At 47.7% G+C, this 15412-nt stretch overlaps 2 protein-coding genes across 2 annotated transcripts in view; one reads left to right on the top strand and one right to left on the bottom strand.

Moving 5' to 3' along the window:
* PHALS_02862 (Proteins containing Ca2-binding EGF-like domains) overlaps positions 1-14020 on the top strand; it is a gene marked incomplete at both ends in the record, with an annotated part of 30060 nt that extends 16040 nt beyond the window's left edge. Inside the window, 5 exons of the mRNA XM_024717320.1 lie at positions 27-9929; positions 9994-10340; positions 10411-13780; positions 13847-13865; positions 13930-14020. Coding sequence (XP_024582831.1) covers positions 27-9929; positions 9994-10340; positions 10411-13780; positions 13847-13865; positions 13930-14020 — 13730 coding nt within the window. The remainder of the gene's footprint in view (positions 1-26; positions 9930-9993; positions 10341-10410; positions 13781-13846; positions 13866-13929) is intronic.
* A 33-nt stretch (positions 14021-14053) lies between these two features.
* PHALS_02863 (WD40 repeat-containing protein) lies at positions 14054-15175 on the bottom strand (the record flags this gene model as incomplete). Its single annotated transcript, XM_024717321.1, has 4 exons — positions 14054-14061; positions 14115-14682; positions 14751-14902; positions 14956-15175. The coding sequence occupies 4 exons, from the start codon at positions 15173-15175 to the stop codon at positions 14054-14056; spliced, it is 948 nt and encodes a 315-aa protein (XP_024582832.1).
* Between the last annotated feature and the right edge of the window lie 237 nt (positions 15176-15412).

Here is a 15412-nt window from a genome sequence, read left to right on the forward strand (position 1 = left end):
TGCAACTTTTCTTCTGTTTTTAAAAGCAACTTGGCCATACAAAGCCACCGCAATCGCTAACGTGCAAGTTTCGAACAACGGCATCGACTTTGTCTCGGCTTCAAGACCATTTCTTTTCACCCCAGTCGTAAATATTACAAGTGAGGCTGAAGTTGATCTAAGTACCGTAACAATTGTCTCGATGGTACCACTGATAGGTCCACTTCGAGGAGGAACAACAGTGCGTTTGACGCTATCGACGGCTTATCCTGGATCACTCGTTTTCTGCCGGTTTGGCGCAGAAGTTGTTTATGGAACAGTAAACACACACATCGTCTTATGTGTTACTCCACGAGTTGCAACCGCAAAGAAAGTTCGGGTATCAATCGGTGCCAATGGCATAAATTTTGATGTTTTCGCGGCAATTTTCGAATATCGCGTCGATGCGTCTCAATCTTTCCAGCTAACGCCATTGAGTGGATTCATTGGAGGAGGCACAATGCTTCATATTTTCGGTATTCTATTCGATAAAGATGGCAGCTATTCGTGTAAAATCGGTGAGAAGATTGTGCCTGCTGAGTACGTTAATGACACACACGTCGGCTGTCGGACGCCAAGTATCGACAAGCCAGGACAAGTGTCGGTCAAATTATCGGACAATGGCGTCGACTTCTCCAACTTTAACTTGTCTTTTGTTTATAATAATCCACTTTACGTAAGACGAATTGATCCAGTGAGCGGGGATTTAGAAGGTGGACAACTTGTGACAATTCAAGGTGGCAATTTTAGTACAGGAGCTGAGGCTGTCACTTGTCGATTTGGAGATGCAGAGACGAAAGCTATGGTTCTGTCGGCTTCAAGTGCTCAATGTATTGCTCCAAAATTGCAACCAATACACGAGATTCAAAGTTTGAAGCTGACTGCCGATAGCTTTGTTCCCGAAATCCAAAGCGTCACAATAGCATCGTTACCCTTGCAGCCGACAGTTCAAGAAATTACTATGACTGAAGCGGCCCGTGTGCCAGAGATACAACGATATACCGTATCGGGAGATGCAGTCCGTGAGAAGCAGTCGATTCGACTTCGTTCGCTTGCATATTCAGGCGAAGAATTTCGTGTCGCAAGCTCCATTGTTTCGCTGGTGAACGAAGTTCAGACCGTTGAATTGCGTGCTACTTCTTTTATCGGTGGGTCATTCCGTCTTTCAATGGAACACCGGCAGACGACCACTCTTACTTCGTACGCAACGCGACAAGACGTTGAGATAGCACTCGAAAGTCTCGATAACGTTAAAAGTGTTGCTGTTTCAAGAAATACTCAAGGATCCCTGGGCTCGTGCACTTGGGTGATTGAGTTTTTGGATCGAGCCGGAGACGTACCGATGCTTGAGTTTATTAATGTCTCTCTTGGAGATTCAGGTTCAACCGATCTATTTTTTGGCGTCTCAGAGACGGTCAAAGGACAAGGAAGTCCTCTTTTTGGCTTTTATCATTTGATTATTGATGGGATCCGTACCTCACGTCTTGCGTATGATGCGACGAAAGACGAGATGATGGATGCTCTTCGAGCTGTACCCACTTCGAACGACATCATTAGTGTTACTCGGTCAGGTCCATTCCTAAACAATGCGTATGAGTGGAGACTATCGTTTGGCGGGTTCCCAAGCCACATTCGGACTATAAACTACGACGTTAGTGGCTTGGCCCAAGCGAGGGGAAATCTTGATGTCACGCTTATTTCTACGGGAGCTAAGAGCGAGCAGCAGCAGATTACAACCACCTTATCGAGTGGGAGTTTTATGTGCAAACTACTATCAAGTGAAAGTGGTAGTATTGACGTGAGTTGGACTGGCGAAGAAGTTACGCAAGCGTTTGATAGCTCAAATTTTGGACATGTGGTCGTAGAAGGTGATGCTGGAGGCCCGTGGGTTGTCATCTTTGTCGAATTGGCAGGAGATTTGCCGCTCTTGTCATGTGGGGCAACGCAAACGGTGACAGAAGTGACAGTGGGCAGCGGACAAAGCTTGGAAGGGAAGTTTGCTCTCGAATTAAATGGGGAACCGACTACTTTTTTTAATTTCGACGCAAGTGCTGCAGAATTAACAGCCGCATTGAGCCTTTTGACGAGTGTTGGTGAGGTGACCGTAGATTACCAACCGAGACATCCAAAGATTGGAGGAACTTGGATAATCACATTTTCGGAGTCGGATGGTGAGATCCCACTACTAAGCGCCGATACAACTCACTTAAAAGGGGAGTCACCGTCAGTTACTGTGACTGAGATTCAGCGAGGTAATCGACTTACCGGACAAGTAGCTTTTGCATGGAATGGCAACATTTCAAGTAGTTTTGATGTTAATACAAATGCTGTGGAAGTGGAAAAGGCTTTGTCGAATCTGATGGGGTTTGAAAATCAGATATATGTTAATGTGGTGCGGCAATCAACGAGTTTCAGAACCGTTTTCACCGCTACATTCCTGGAGATGCTTGGCAATATTACACAAATCCAACTCGTGAACCAAAGTGTAAGCGGTCAAGGAGTGACGCTGACGAATGAAACGTTACAGGATGGCATGCCACCTCTTAATGGAACCTTCACGCTTTCGTACGGACAAGTGCGAACACCGCCTCTTCATTGGAACGTGTCGTCTGAAGATATGACCGTGGCCGTGCAACTTCTTCGGAGCATTCCTTTTAACGACGGTGTTAGCGTTATTCGCTCGGGGTCTAGCTTCTCAAGTGGAAGGACATGGAAAGTAACATTTCCATATGGAATGCCATTTCCGAGTCGACTTTTTGTAGTTGACTATAGCTCAATTTTTGGTTTTAATGTGACAATGCACGTTCGCTTGTTGTCACAAGAAACGGAAAGGTTAGGCGGCACCATTCGAGTAAGTTATGGAGGCGTATCAACTGCGAAATTAAACATTACTAATTCAAGTGTCAAGTCATTCCAAAGCGAGCTACAAAAACTTCCGTCTTTAGCGTATGTAATCGTTTCACGATCTCAAACTGGAAACTCAATCGAATATCTCGTCACGTTTCAGTCCCTAGACGCAGCGATTTCAGTGTCATCTTTGCTGAGTATTGATGTGACGGAAGTAAAAGGAACGGAACCGACCGCAGATGTACGACGGACTCGCGATGGAAAGCACAGCGAAATTCAGAGCATTTCAATATACGGAACTATTGACGTTCCGAGCGTAAATTTTAATGTTGTGTGGGACGGAAAGCGAAGCAGCATTGCTGGGTCGGCAACGATACTTGCGACAGACCTCAAAACTATGTTGGCCACGATACCTGGACTCGGAGCTGCAGTCGTAGAGCGTTATCCTTCTACTGTTGGTGTTGGCTTCACTTGGCTGGTATTATTGATTGAGGGCACACGAGATGTTCCGATTCCATTCACCATTGAGCTGCTTGGAACAATACCGTCCGATCTTATTTATCAAGTAATAGTGTATCCTGCGACACTGTCGCCGTTAACAGGAACATTTACATTGCTTACTGGAAAAGAAACGTGCGTTGAATTAAGTTTAGGTGACTATTGCGCCGATGAGAAAATTTCGGCAATCCCAGTTAATGCCGATGCGATGGCAATGGCACTAGAAATCTCGGCCTTACCCAATTTGGCTGGAACTACTGTCTCGTTAGGACCAAAAGTTTCAAATTGGGAATATGAGTGGATCGTGACTTTCCCAAGCGCCTATCTGGAACTACTCCTCTTAGAAATTGACCAAGCTTCTATCAACGGGCCATTTGTGCATTTTAAAACCACACGACTGCAAGAAAGTATTGGTATAAATGGCATCTCTTTACCTCTTGAAGTCTCTACAAATGGTCAAGACTATTCATCAAGTGGAATTTATTATCATTATACGCCAATTCCTGAAGTTTTCTTGATCACGCCAAACCATGGACCTTTAAAAGGAGGAACTGAGATTGTAGTCACGGGAATTAATTTTCAGAATACGAGTACCTTGTGTTGTAGGTTTGGTGATCGCGTTACAACAGCCGCTGTGTTTTTCAACTCGACCCACTTCACCTGCGTATCCCCTAGTGGATTTGAACAGGGCGAAGTCTATATGGAAGTCACGAATCATGGGCTACTTGGCTCCACCATCTTCACCACCAGCAGAAAAGTTTTCACGTACGATCCTGATATACGAATTGACACACTTTTTCCGTCTCTAGGTCCTACCACAGGCAATTTTTCAGTTCGAATCATGGGAGGACCTTTTAAATTATCGGACACTGGATACTGTAAATTCGCTGAGATTCTTGTTGAGGCGACTTGGGTGAGCGCCGATGAGGTGTCGTGTACGGCGCCACCGCACAGTCCTGGTGTATTTGCGCTAGAATTGACTAGAAATGGTCAGGACTACACTGAAACGTGTGTGCCATTTACATACTATGAAGAACAAGGCTTTCGGTATATCTCACCTACATTTGGGCCAGCTTATTCTGCGGGAACTAGAATTGATATTGATGGCTTTAATTTTGTGAATTCGTCTTTGCTGTCTTGTCGGTTTGGCTATGTTGTTACTCCAGCGGAGTACGTAAGTCCAACAAAAATGCAATGTTCTACACCGTCACTACCGATTTATTGTGGTGAACTCATGTTTGCGCCACTGTCAGAGTATCGTAATCAATATGTCGACCCCAATGTTGGCAGCTTGTACATGTTCCCCGACGCGCACACCTATCCGCAATATCTTACACGTTTAGTGTCAGTTGAAATCTCGAATAACCAGCAAGATTTCTCACTTTCAGGCATAAATTTCGTGTACTACCAAGACGAAACGCTTGAGACAATCGCTCCAACTCAAGCTTTTGATAGTGATGATACGCTGTCAATTTTTGCCTATGGTCAAAATTTTATCAATAGCACCGCTTTATCTTGCCGTCTTGGACTGCAGACCTTTCCTGCGACGTTCATAAGCTCACGATTGTTGTTGTGTGAGGTAGTACATCCGATGTTGTTGCACGACGGTTCACTAAGAAGTTTAAACAATATTCGTCACCTTACTCAACCGAGACATGCACCTTTTGAGGTGTCTAACAACGGAAGGGACTATACAATTAGCCACGTCACTTTCGAATTTCTTGGAGCGTGCCCGACTGGGTATTTTTGTCCAAAGCAGCTGCAAGGCTCGAACAGGAAACTTCCTTGTCCGCGCGGTACGTACTGTCCTGGGGTTGCCAATAAAGCTTTCACTCTCTGTCCACGCGGAACGTATCAGCCACAAACTACTCAAGCGGCGTGTCTTCGATGCCCAATTGGATATCACTGTCCGCATGCAGGTATGCACGTACCGCGGTTGTGTCCAGCTGGATTTGTTTGTGACGTCACCGGAATTGAAGAAGCCAATGTGCCCTGCCCGGCAGGACACTACTGTCTCGAGGGGACCGCGACCACAGCAACGACGTGCACTCCGACATCAAGCCATACGGGGATGATGGTTGCATCTGCTGGACTGACCGTGACAGTGCGTCGACAACGGGGTAAAGCTCCTCTGGCCAGTGTACAGGCTCGTAAGAGTGGATGCTGGCGTAACGAGACGAACGACTTTGGGTTGCAGCTTAGTGCTCGTCCTTCGCGGTTTTGGATGGAATTACGGCAGCTTCCTTTGGCGCCTGGTTCATCGTTTAATACACCTATACGTGGTCGATTCTGTTTGGACGATACCTGTGTAAAGCTAGCAGACGCAGACAACCTTCGAGTAAAGGACTTGTTCTTTGACTATGACTCAACAGACTTTGCTTTGCGGCGACCAGTTGCGTGTCCTGCAGGATCGTATTGCCACCCTGGCACTGCAGCGAGCGATTCGCTTATGAAGAATTTTTCAACTATTCAGCCTTGTTTTGAGTCCATGTATTGTCCAGAAGGTAGTACAAGCCCACGTGGTTTTGGAGAGTGCGCTCCAGGCTTCTACTGTCCGTTTGGCACGCGCATTCCATGTCCTGCTGGGTCGTACTGCCCTCAAACAGGTCATATCGCACCATTACCATGTCCTCCTGGTACATTTAACGGCATGACAGCGCAGGCAAACTGCACTTCATGTCCTGTTGGGTTAATTTGTCCAGGGTATGGTCGAATCATGCCTGCCTTGTGTCCACCTGGCTACGTGTGTAGCAAAACGGGGCTCGCATCGCCGAATAGTTTGTGTCCAAGGGGGTTTTACTGCCTTGAAGGCACAGCAACTTCAGATGGATTTCGAAATGACACGAGGCTGAGACCGTATCCATGTCGACCTGGCACTTACTGCCTCAAAGGTGTCGTGGCTGACGAAGTCCGTGTGGGTGACTATCGCTATCCACAAAATTGTACGGCAGGTTTCTTTTGCGAACTAGGGTCATTTTCACCTAAAGGTTCAGGCCTTTGTCCACCTGGTTTTACTTGTCCAAGCGGAACGACAGCTCCAATACCTACATCGGTAGGAACGTTTGCTCAGCTTGAAGGAACTGTGTCTGCAGCTGCATGCTCCCCGGGTTATTACGCACCAACAATTGAGTCAACCGAATGCGTGCCGTGTCCTCCTGGCACGTCATGTGAGAACGACGGTACAGCTATTGCAACCATTTGTCCGCCAGGTTCGTATCGTGGGAGTCTATCTGCAGATGGTTTGGCGTGTTTACCTTGTCCCCAAGGCACATGGTCTAAGAACTGGGAACTTCGCGGCGTTGAAGAGTGTATAGAGTGTGCGCCTGGAACGGTATGCCCTATTGATGGCATTTCGAACCCGTGCACAATCAGTGATTTGCCTGACACTTACGCACCCGTAGCCGCTAACTTAACGTTCTCTCAGTGTCTTGAAGGTGGACCTACTTTCTTTTTTGGAATACTTTTGGAGCCATGGATTGACGAGTCTGGTCGCGGTGTTCACTTCCTCCCTGACCGAGATAATGGACGCTGCTACGAAAACGCAAAACCTCGAGGATCGGATCTGTATCAACGATTTGCGGAGTTTCATGGACCCCTTTACGAGATTAGCACGAAAACGGGAATCCCTCATCAAGGATATGGCACCGATAGTCAGAATCCCCCACTAAATATATTTGCGCGGGGCTCGCTGGCTATTGATCTACCACTCTCAAGAGCTTACGACGTCGCACGGAACTGCACACCGGGCTTCTTCTTTAAGCAACAATGGTATCCAGGTACGTGCGAGGCCGATCTAATTTGCTCGGCTTCTGCTTCGTCAAACGTAACATCCGCGGATGAGTTGGTAGCACAGGCACAGCCATGTCCCGAGGGCTACGTCTGTGATGCATCGACGACTAGCGACAATGCCTTTAGTCACCTCTGTCCGGCCGGCTACGTCTGTGGCGCAGGCACAACACCAGATCTCACACTCGACTCGCCTCGCGGGCAGCTTCGCGAGTTGTGTCCAGCCGGATCATACTGTATGGCTGGTACGGCCGAGTCGCAAAAAAGACGATATAAGTGCCCTGCTGGCTATTTCTGCCCAACTGGGACGGCAAATCCATTTCTCGGTGAGATGGCAAACGATGCACTGCGACGACGACTCTCAAGCAACGTGAGTAATCCGTTTTTATCCATGAATTACACGAAATACGTTGGAGAGGGCGATATCCGGGTGGTGTCTGCTCATGATATTCATTGCTTTGACGGAGTTGACGCGAATCTTGTCGACGTATTTCGTATGCGACCAGATCCTACGAATGCTAGCAAAACAATTGTCGTAAACCGAGCTGAAGAGCAAGAGCATTTGTGTGGTCGCGACCACAAGTGGAGAATGGTGGATTTTGCGATGCGTCGAAATGACTGCGATTGTGTATTACAGACAAAGATTGTACGTCGCGTTTTCCAGCTATGGAAGTGCACAACAATGCCATCTTCTACTCCGCCTTCTCGTTACGATTCAAGTAGGTTTGGCTGGCCTAAAGCTCACAATTCAGCTATCCAGTGTGCATTTTCGGGTACTCGTGCTTCAAAGCCTGTTAACCTTACTTCTCTAGTTGCTGAGGGAGGCACTGGTGTGCGATTTCAAACGGGCTGGACAAATACCATAGCCGTGCATTCATACGAAGAGCTTCGGTCTCTTGTCGAGGCTACGTATGCCATAGAAGGTAAATTGGTGAATCCATACGTGTTTGATTTACACCATGCTGTCGATTTGATTGAGAATTTTGGAGAGGACACCGCACAGATTGCTGGCTTTGTCTTCGATTCTAGTGAAAGCAAGGACGATGATCTGATTAGATTGGATGCTTGCGCGTGTTCACAGATGCTTAAGTGTCCAAATGGAACCACGTCCGCCGCTGGATCTGACGACATTTACGACTGCGTGAAAACAGGAGACGAAGTTCTTCAGCGTATTAGCCTCATTCCCTTGACAAGCGATCGGCTACTGCATGGCCTCGAATATCAAGACGTAACTGGAGTTTCGGGTCGAGGATTGGGTAGCATCATTCTTAAACCTCTTGAAGTAGCCGTCGTGACAATTAATACGACACGAATCGAGCGTAATCTCACGTACGGTGCTCACTACCAAATTTCTGTATACCAAGACTGCAAGCCTTGTCCTCCTCGATACAAGTGCGACTTAAGCAGCGAGCCACCTAGCTGTAAGTATCCTGATAATGATAATCGTACGGCGAGTATGCTGTATGAAAAGTGCTTGGAAAGGTACAAAGGAGACTCGTCCATCTGCAGCAACATGCCGTACTTTTGCGATCACCGCGCACTTTCTGCGAATAGCTCACTAGGGACAGCTGATGAAAGACACAACGACACTACCATTCTTGCAGGGTGTTGCTCTTGTGAGCGACAGGAAATGCCATACTACTTCATGGACAATTCTATAGCAGATAGAGGCTTCCCAGACAACAAGCACGGATATATACAGTTTAGTGTCGCTGCACTTAAGCAGGTGGAGATTACGATAGCGGTGGAGCTGGTCCACGGATTGTATGTCCGCGACTTTGCTAGCGAGTTCACTGAAGATAGCTTCGATTTGACAGTATTCACCCCTAAACGTGCGGACTATTCTCTATCGACTCCATCAACCAATTCCTTCCTCGCGGTCATGCAACAATCTGATTTGGACGGCATCATGCTGCCGCTCAATTTGCCTGAAGAATACGTTCGAGTAGCCGGTACTCTCACGTACAAGCAGCAGGTTGCAAGCACAATGCTCATTAATCGCATGTCAGACATCTTTGTCGGTGACCCTGAGCTTCCAGGCAAACGCAATTATATCCGCAATACTGAGCAGAATTCCATCGGTGAGCTCAGTTCGACGAGTAGTGCGAGCGATAGCAGTAATGGGAGCAAAAAAACAGACAGTTTTGTCGTCTCGCCAACATATTATTTTGGACTGTATCCGATTCCAAATTCAGCTGATGCCACTCTGCGTCGGGATTCGTGGTGGACTCAAAAACTAGGTGGCTCTGAGTTTTTAGCACTTCCGTACTTGCCGTACTTTTCGTCGTGTAGAGGCTTTGGCTCGAACATTTTTCTTTTCAAGTTGCTCGAGACTCATCCGGATTGTACTTTTGTTAGCTATGACGAAACTGTCGAGGTGGACCAGTACCCGTGGAAGCGCAAGCTCGTTCCAAATGCTGATCGATGCATCATCGAGTATACGGCCGAGGTAGCTGAAACGCAATCGCTATTTTCATCAATTTCATCCAAGGCCGAAGCCTTGACTCAAAGCTCAAATTCCTCGGCATCAAAAACGACATTTGAAACGTTTCAGCGAGGTATAAGCTTGGCATGCCTTTATGAAGAAAACCTTGAAGGTGGAACGGAGAAAACACGCTGGTACGAGGCACCCACCGACACGATTTTGTTTTATCTTACGCGTGATCCAACGGCAGCAGACGATTTTGTCGCTAAAGGAGATGCTACTACAGGAACGGGTTGGGGTCGCTCCAATGTCTTGAAAAGCTATATAGGCTCTGATGCTCTCATTCCTGTCAAAGGTAAAATTATGTAGCTGCTGAATTCCCTGTATAATATTGATGTTATTGTGTATACCGATTTCAGTCGGGCGAGCTGCTGGTGTAGCGTTAGCAGTACCACGTGAGGTTTACCTCAACTTGAGCTACTATCAAATCACACCAAGTAAAAAGAGACTTGTACAAGCATCAGCGAGCTTTGGCAACCTGTGTGCGGTGACACGATCAGCTGATATGCTGACGAAGTTGGCCAAAAAGAGCATATACCCGTGCACTGTCAATAAAGCAACAAACCAATTAGCGTCGAAAGAGTATACGCTACAGGTGTTGTGGGTACCCCTTGACTGGTTCGAGCTCCTTAACCTGTTCCAATTCAGTGTGGATGTTTACTTGGGCATCTTTACGTTGGTTGCGATAGCCAGTATGCTTCTTGGGGTACGTTGTTTTACTGCATCAGCCTACTTGCAATGCTATGTTATCACATGTACCAATGTTTTGCTTTCAGTTTGTTCTTTGGGTGATTAACCGTTTGTTCACGAAAACGAGGCACCCACCCAAATTTCGCATGAAAATGCTGCTTAGAAATGTAGCCACTCCACCTCCGATTGGCATTTTGCTTGGAATTGTACCAATCTTTGTAGCGTGTATGCTCGTTTACACATGGTGGCACGTTATAGCTTCGACGGACCCGCTCAAAACACCAAGCGCAGCGTCATTTGAAGACACGGCTGGCGACTGGCTGGACCAGATTTCGTTAGACAAGGCTCGCGTAGAAAATTACAAACGCGGTCGGGTCGGACTTAGTTTAATAGTGATTGGTATCTATCTCCTGCTTCTAGGCTCGAGATTACTGGTGCCAGAGACTCTGGACGCTAAACCCGAGGACAACGCACACAAGGAAATGTCCATTGTCAAACCCACTGATCCGTTTACTTTCGAAGCATCCGAAACAGAGGGTGAGAATGAAAGTGAATTGTGGGATCCTCGTGCTTGGAAACGGGCCAACCTTTTGCTCATAACAGTGTGCTTTTTAGCACCTATGCTGGTTTTTTGGGAGTTTTCGTACTCACCATCATTCACAGACAACATCTATGGCTACTTTGTTCTGTTTAAGATCCTGCGAGCTGTGATGGAGTTAGTGCTGGAATTTTTCTTGCACGAAAAACTTTTGGTCATGCCGTTTGCTGTGGTGCTGTCAGCTTCCGAAAGTATGATGGCGATGGGCTCGGCCGACTTTATTGGCTTTCTTACATTTTACGTCATCAACATGACCCTAGTTATGGTTGAGCACCTGTACACGGCGCCGTTGTTGCGTCACACACGTGCTTTATGGCCAAAATGGCGTCTTCTTCTTCAACGTAAATGGAGAAAGCGGCGATTACGTTCTCGTGAGCAAAAGGCTGATGAAGAAGCCGAGTGGCAACGCGTATGTGAGCAAATTGATCTCCAAGCCTCCGGAGTTGAGGCAGTACTTGAAGGAATAGCCGGCTACAGCGTCGTGTTCACAGAGCTTTTCATCGCACCAACTTTACTAGCCTTTCAAGCGTTCTTTAGCAGTGACACGCAGATGCCAGCACTTTACAATGTCAGGCAAACGGACCTGCTGTATTACGCGCTCTTTTCTCTGTTTATTATCCCAAGTAACTTGGTGCTGGGCGCGTTGCAGCTGAACACGATGGAATTAGCGCATGGGTGGAGACTTTTCGAATATTCGGCGTACCAGAGGCATCGTTTCGCTACACGAGAAAAGCGATGGCAATTAACCCACACGGCAGCGGATGAGAGTATTCATCCAAGCTGCCAAAGTCTGGATGTGCTTTGCTTTTCGTCGCAACTCTATTTTCTGCTGATCGTGTACTCTGCAGGTATTCTACTTAGTATGTTTGGAATTTCTGTCTGTTTGCGTGCCAGCTACAGCTTCTTTGGCGACCCTATCACACTTCTTGTCATCTCTGTAGTCATGTGTCTGATGCGAGGGTTGGAACTTGTTTGTGTCCGGCTTGGGGGCAAATTTGAGGTGTGGAAACCACGCAATAACGGAAGCAGTACTCTGGATGAAGAACTTGCCGCCAAGCTTGCTCTAGGTGCCGGTCGACAACAAGAGCTAGAGCGCGAGCGTCTAGATCTTCAAGCTCTTAATTCGGAACGATTTCGTCACCGGTTCTTAGAGCGCAACCGCCCTTGGGTGCTAGAACATCTTGCAGAGATTTTTACAGCACGAACGCTCCAAGCTACAGACGGCTTGGCTGGTGACAACCGTCCCAATTCGGAGTATATACGCGATCTGTATCATGAGCTCGTGAACATGGGTGAAGGACGGCGACTTAAAGGTGATCGGTCTGATATCTCCTCGGACACAGAGGATGATCTTGAGAAACAGCGTCGATCTTGGTCAAATGTGCCGGTAGAGGGGGCTTCGCGTAATTTAGTCTTGTTCTGGTTGGCACGAGCTCGTAAGCGACGAGCATTGGGCAAATGCGTAGGTGAGATTGTTGCTAAATACTGTCAAAGTGAATGCTGTGTCTGTGGCAAACGCGAGGACGGCGGATACACTCTGCATGTTGATTTGGCAGCACAAGATGGGGCGAAGGAACATGATCCGCGTGCGCTAGATCGACTCATTGATGAGTTTGAAATTAAATTCGGAGCACAAGAGACAGATGCCGATTTGTGGAAAGCTTACGTCCGCAAGCATGCATACTTTGCCACACTCTGTAATGTGTGCTTGACCGTCAAACAGCAGGGATCGGAAAACGAGGCAAATAAACTTGTTAGAGTCACTAAGTTACGCACGGAAGATATCTCGAGTGACGAAGGTAGCGATGATGATGTAGGCGACGTGTCATTTGCTCCCATCATAGTGGCGCGAGCATCCACAGAAGGTCGCGTACTCACGAAATGGCTACTTGCTGCTCGGAAGCGGTTGGGTGGCGTCTTTCCACGACCCGAAGCTCAGGAAGAAATGGAGCGTTATGCACGCAAGCTCAAACATTTAAGTCGACGAGCGGGTAAAACGGATCACGTTGATTCTGATGATGAGGAAAACGACCCATCACGATATTGGAGGATAGAGTTGAACGAAGCTGCCCGGGCACTTGCGCTGAGGTGGCTGTGGAAAGCTCGTGACATTCGTGATTTCGCGGCACGCGACGTTGCAATTGACTTGCGTACAAAATTGCAAGCACTCAATGACAAGATCGTAGAAGCCGATGATTGGTATTTCGGACGGGATCTGCGTGAAGCTGGCCTTGCCTTGCATTACGATGGAGTACAACTTGCAAAGGATCAGACTCGCATAAACGAAGAGTTGGCTCAAAATATTCAAGTCACAGAGCGAGATGTGGAAGCATTTGCGAAATCTCAGCGATCAAAGAACGCAGCGGAGGAAAAGGCATTTGCTGAGCTCATCGAAAAAGAGCGCGAAAAAGGTATAGCTAAAATTGCTGCTCGAAAAGTTGAGCTGTTAGAGGTCTATAAACAGAAGGAGATGGAGTTCGCTGCGGCCCAAAGACAAGCTCAAGAGACTGGGAATTTAGCACCCGATTTAAGTGCAGAGCACCGCACAAGTTTGGCAAAAATGGTTGAAGAAAGACGTGGCGAGCTCACACTCATGGAAGAAGCTTTGAACACGAAGACGCAGCAGAAAGAAGCCGCTTTCGCCCGGAAACTAGCTCTTGCTGAGGTCGCAGTGGTAAGTCGATATGCTCTGGCCCAGCATCGCATCCTCACACTGCGAAAAGAAGCACGTGAGGTTGTCCGTGCCCGCGAATTTTCTTGGCAGTCAAAGGCGAGATCTTGGATAGACCGCGCATCCCGCAAAGTGCAGGTAAAGCAGCAAGAAGAAACTGAAGCTCAACTGAATGATAAGCGGCGCCGTAAGCGCGTTATGCTTGCCATATAAGTTATGTGAACATTCATTAGTTTGTTGCTCTCGCTTTTAGTGCGTGGATATGATGGATGGTGCGTTTATGTTGATCACTTATACGACTGGTACAGTGTCTGCTTAGCTTTTGGACTTTGCCAGGCGTGTAACTGAGCTGGAACCGGAGCGTGGCAACCAGATTTTGATTGAGCAGTCAGCTGAAGCAGAGGCCAGAATGGGCTCCGTCGGATGAAAATCCACGCAATATACGCGGTCATTGTGGGCATCAATCTTCTGCACCAGCATTTGAGTATACTTGCTCGAAGCACTAGATTTGCTCCCTCCACCGTTGTTTGCGTTATTAGGCGGTAACATTTCGTGCAAGTAAATGTGACGGTCAGCGCTACCAGTTGCCAGAAGCAACATTTCGCGCGAGGCGTCCATGGATCCGTGCTCACCGCTTGTGTCAGCAAAGTCTTCTCTAACCGCATCCGTGAGTTCACGACGCGAGACTGAACCAGAACTAGCACCAAAACCTCCTTGTAGCCAACCCCTTGGTGGAAGTGCCAGCTTGTACTTATATCCGTCGCCGCGGAAGAATGAGCTCTTGATCGGCCAGTTTCTGTTTTTATGACCGGAAACAGAGCACACCAATTCCAGTTGGTCGCTGTCGTAGCGGTTACTTCCACCATTAGGACCGCGTCTAGTGGTACGAGAGCTAATAAGCTTTGAACGTCGGTCATACACGCGCAGAATATTGTCGTAGCTATTTACACCCAGAAAACGACCGTCATCGCCACCGTCATTAGCAGGTGACGCGTGTACATGCGAGATAGCGTGTCCAGCTGGGTCGTTAAGCACTGTCAACTCTTCAAGACACGCATCCATCCGAACGTCCCACGTTTTTAGCATACCCTACAATATCTCCGCCATATATTGAGTCGTCACTTACCGAAAAGAGCACCTGTTATAACAAAGTTTACCTTGCTGTCACCTGTAGTAACTGTAAGACCATCATGAGCAACATGTAGTGCGTTAACCATAGCATCGTTAGTCCATGTGCGGCACACCTCGGATCGCGCATCTGCCATATGTAAAAAGCACTTGCTGGTGCCAAAAAAGAACTGGTTATTCTCTGCATAAAATGTCAGCAACCTTTTTCGTACAGTCAAAGCCTCCTTTTCGTACCTGCCATATTGTATGATACGCATTGCACAAGTCCATCCACCACCTTGCTGGTCACAAGTTCGCTCTTCTCGACATCCCACAGCTTAACGGAGTGATCATAACTACCTGATATAAGTGTAGCGCTATCCTCCGCCCAACTCACATCGATCACAAGCTGTGCGTGCCCCGCCAGTGCCGCCAGTTGCGGCTGGTTGAATTTGGTAGTAACATCCCATAACATCACCTTGCAGTCGAAGCTACCAGACACCAACAGTCTCCCACAAGGTGAAAACTTGGCTGTGTAAACTGCACCGCCGTGTGCCCGCAGCGTTGACTTATGCACAAGCACGCGGGCATCTCCATCCCCGTCTGCGTCGTACAAATCTCCTTTAGTGGCCGAGACGCCGTGCACACGACGAAAAGACGACTCAGCAACGGCCTCAGCAATTGGTGCAGGGGCTGCTAGCAGGTCCGCGAT

The sequence above is a fragment of the Plasmopara halstedii genome (genome assembly GCF_900000015.1).
Source record: "Plasmopara halstedii genome assembly, contig: Scaffold_2061, whole genome shotgun sequence".
Taxonomy (NCBI): Eukaryota; Oomycota; class Peronosporomycetes; order Peronosporales; family Peronosporaceae; genus Plasmopara; species Plasmopara halstedii.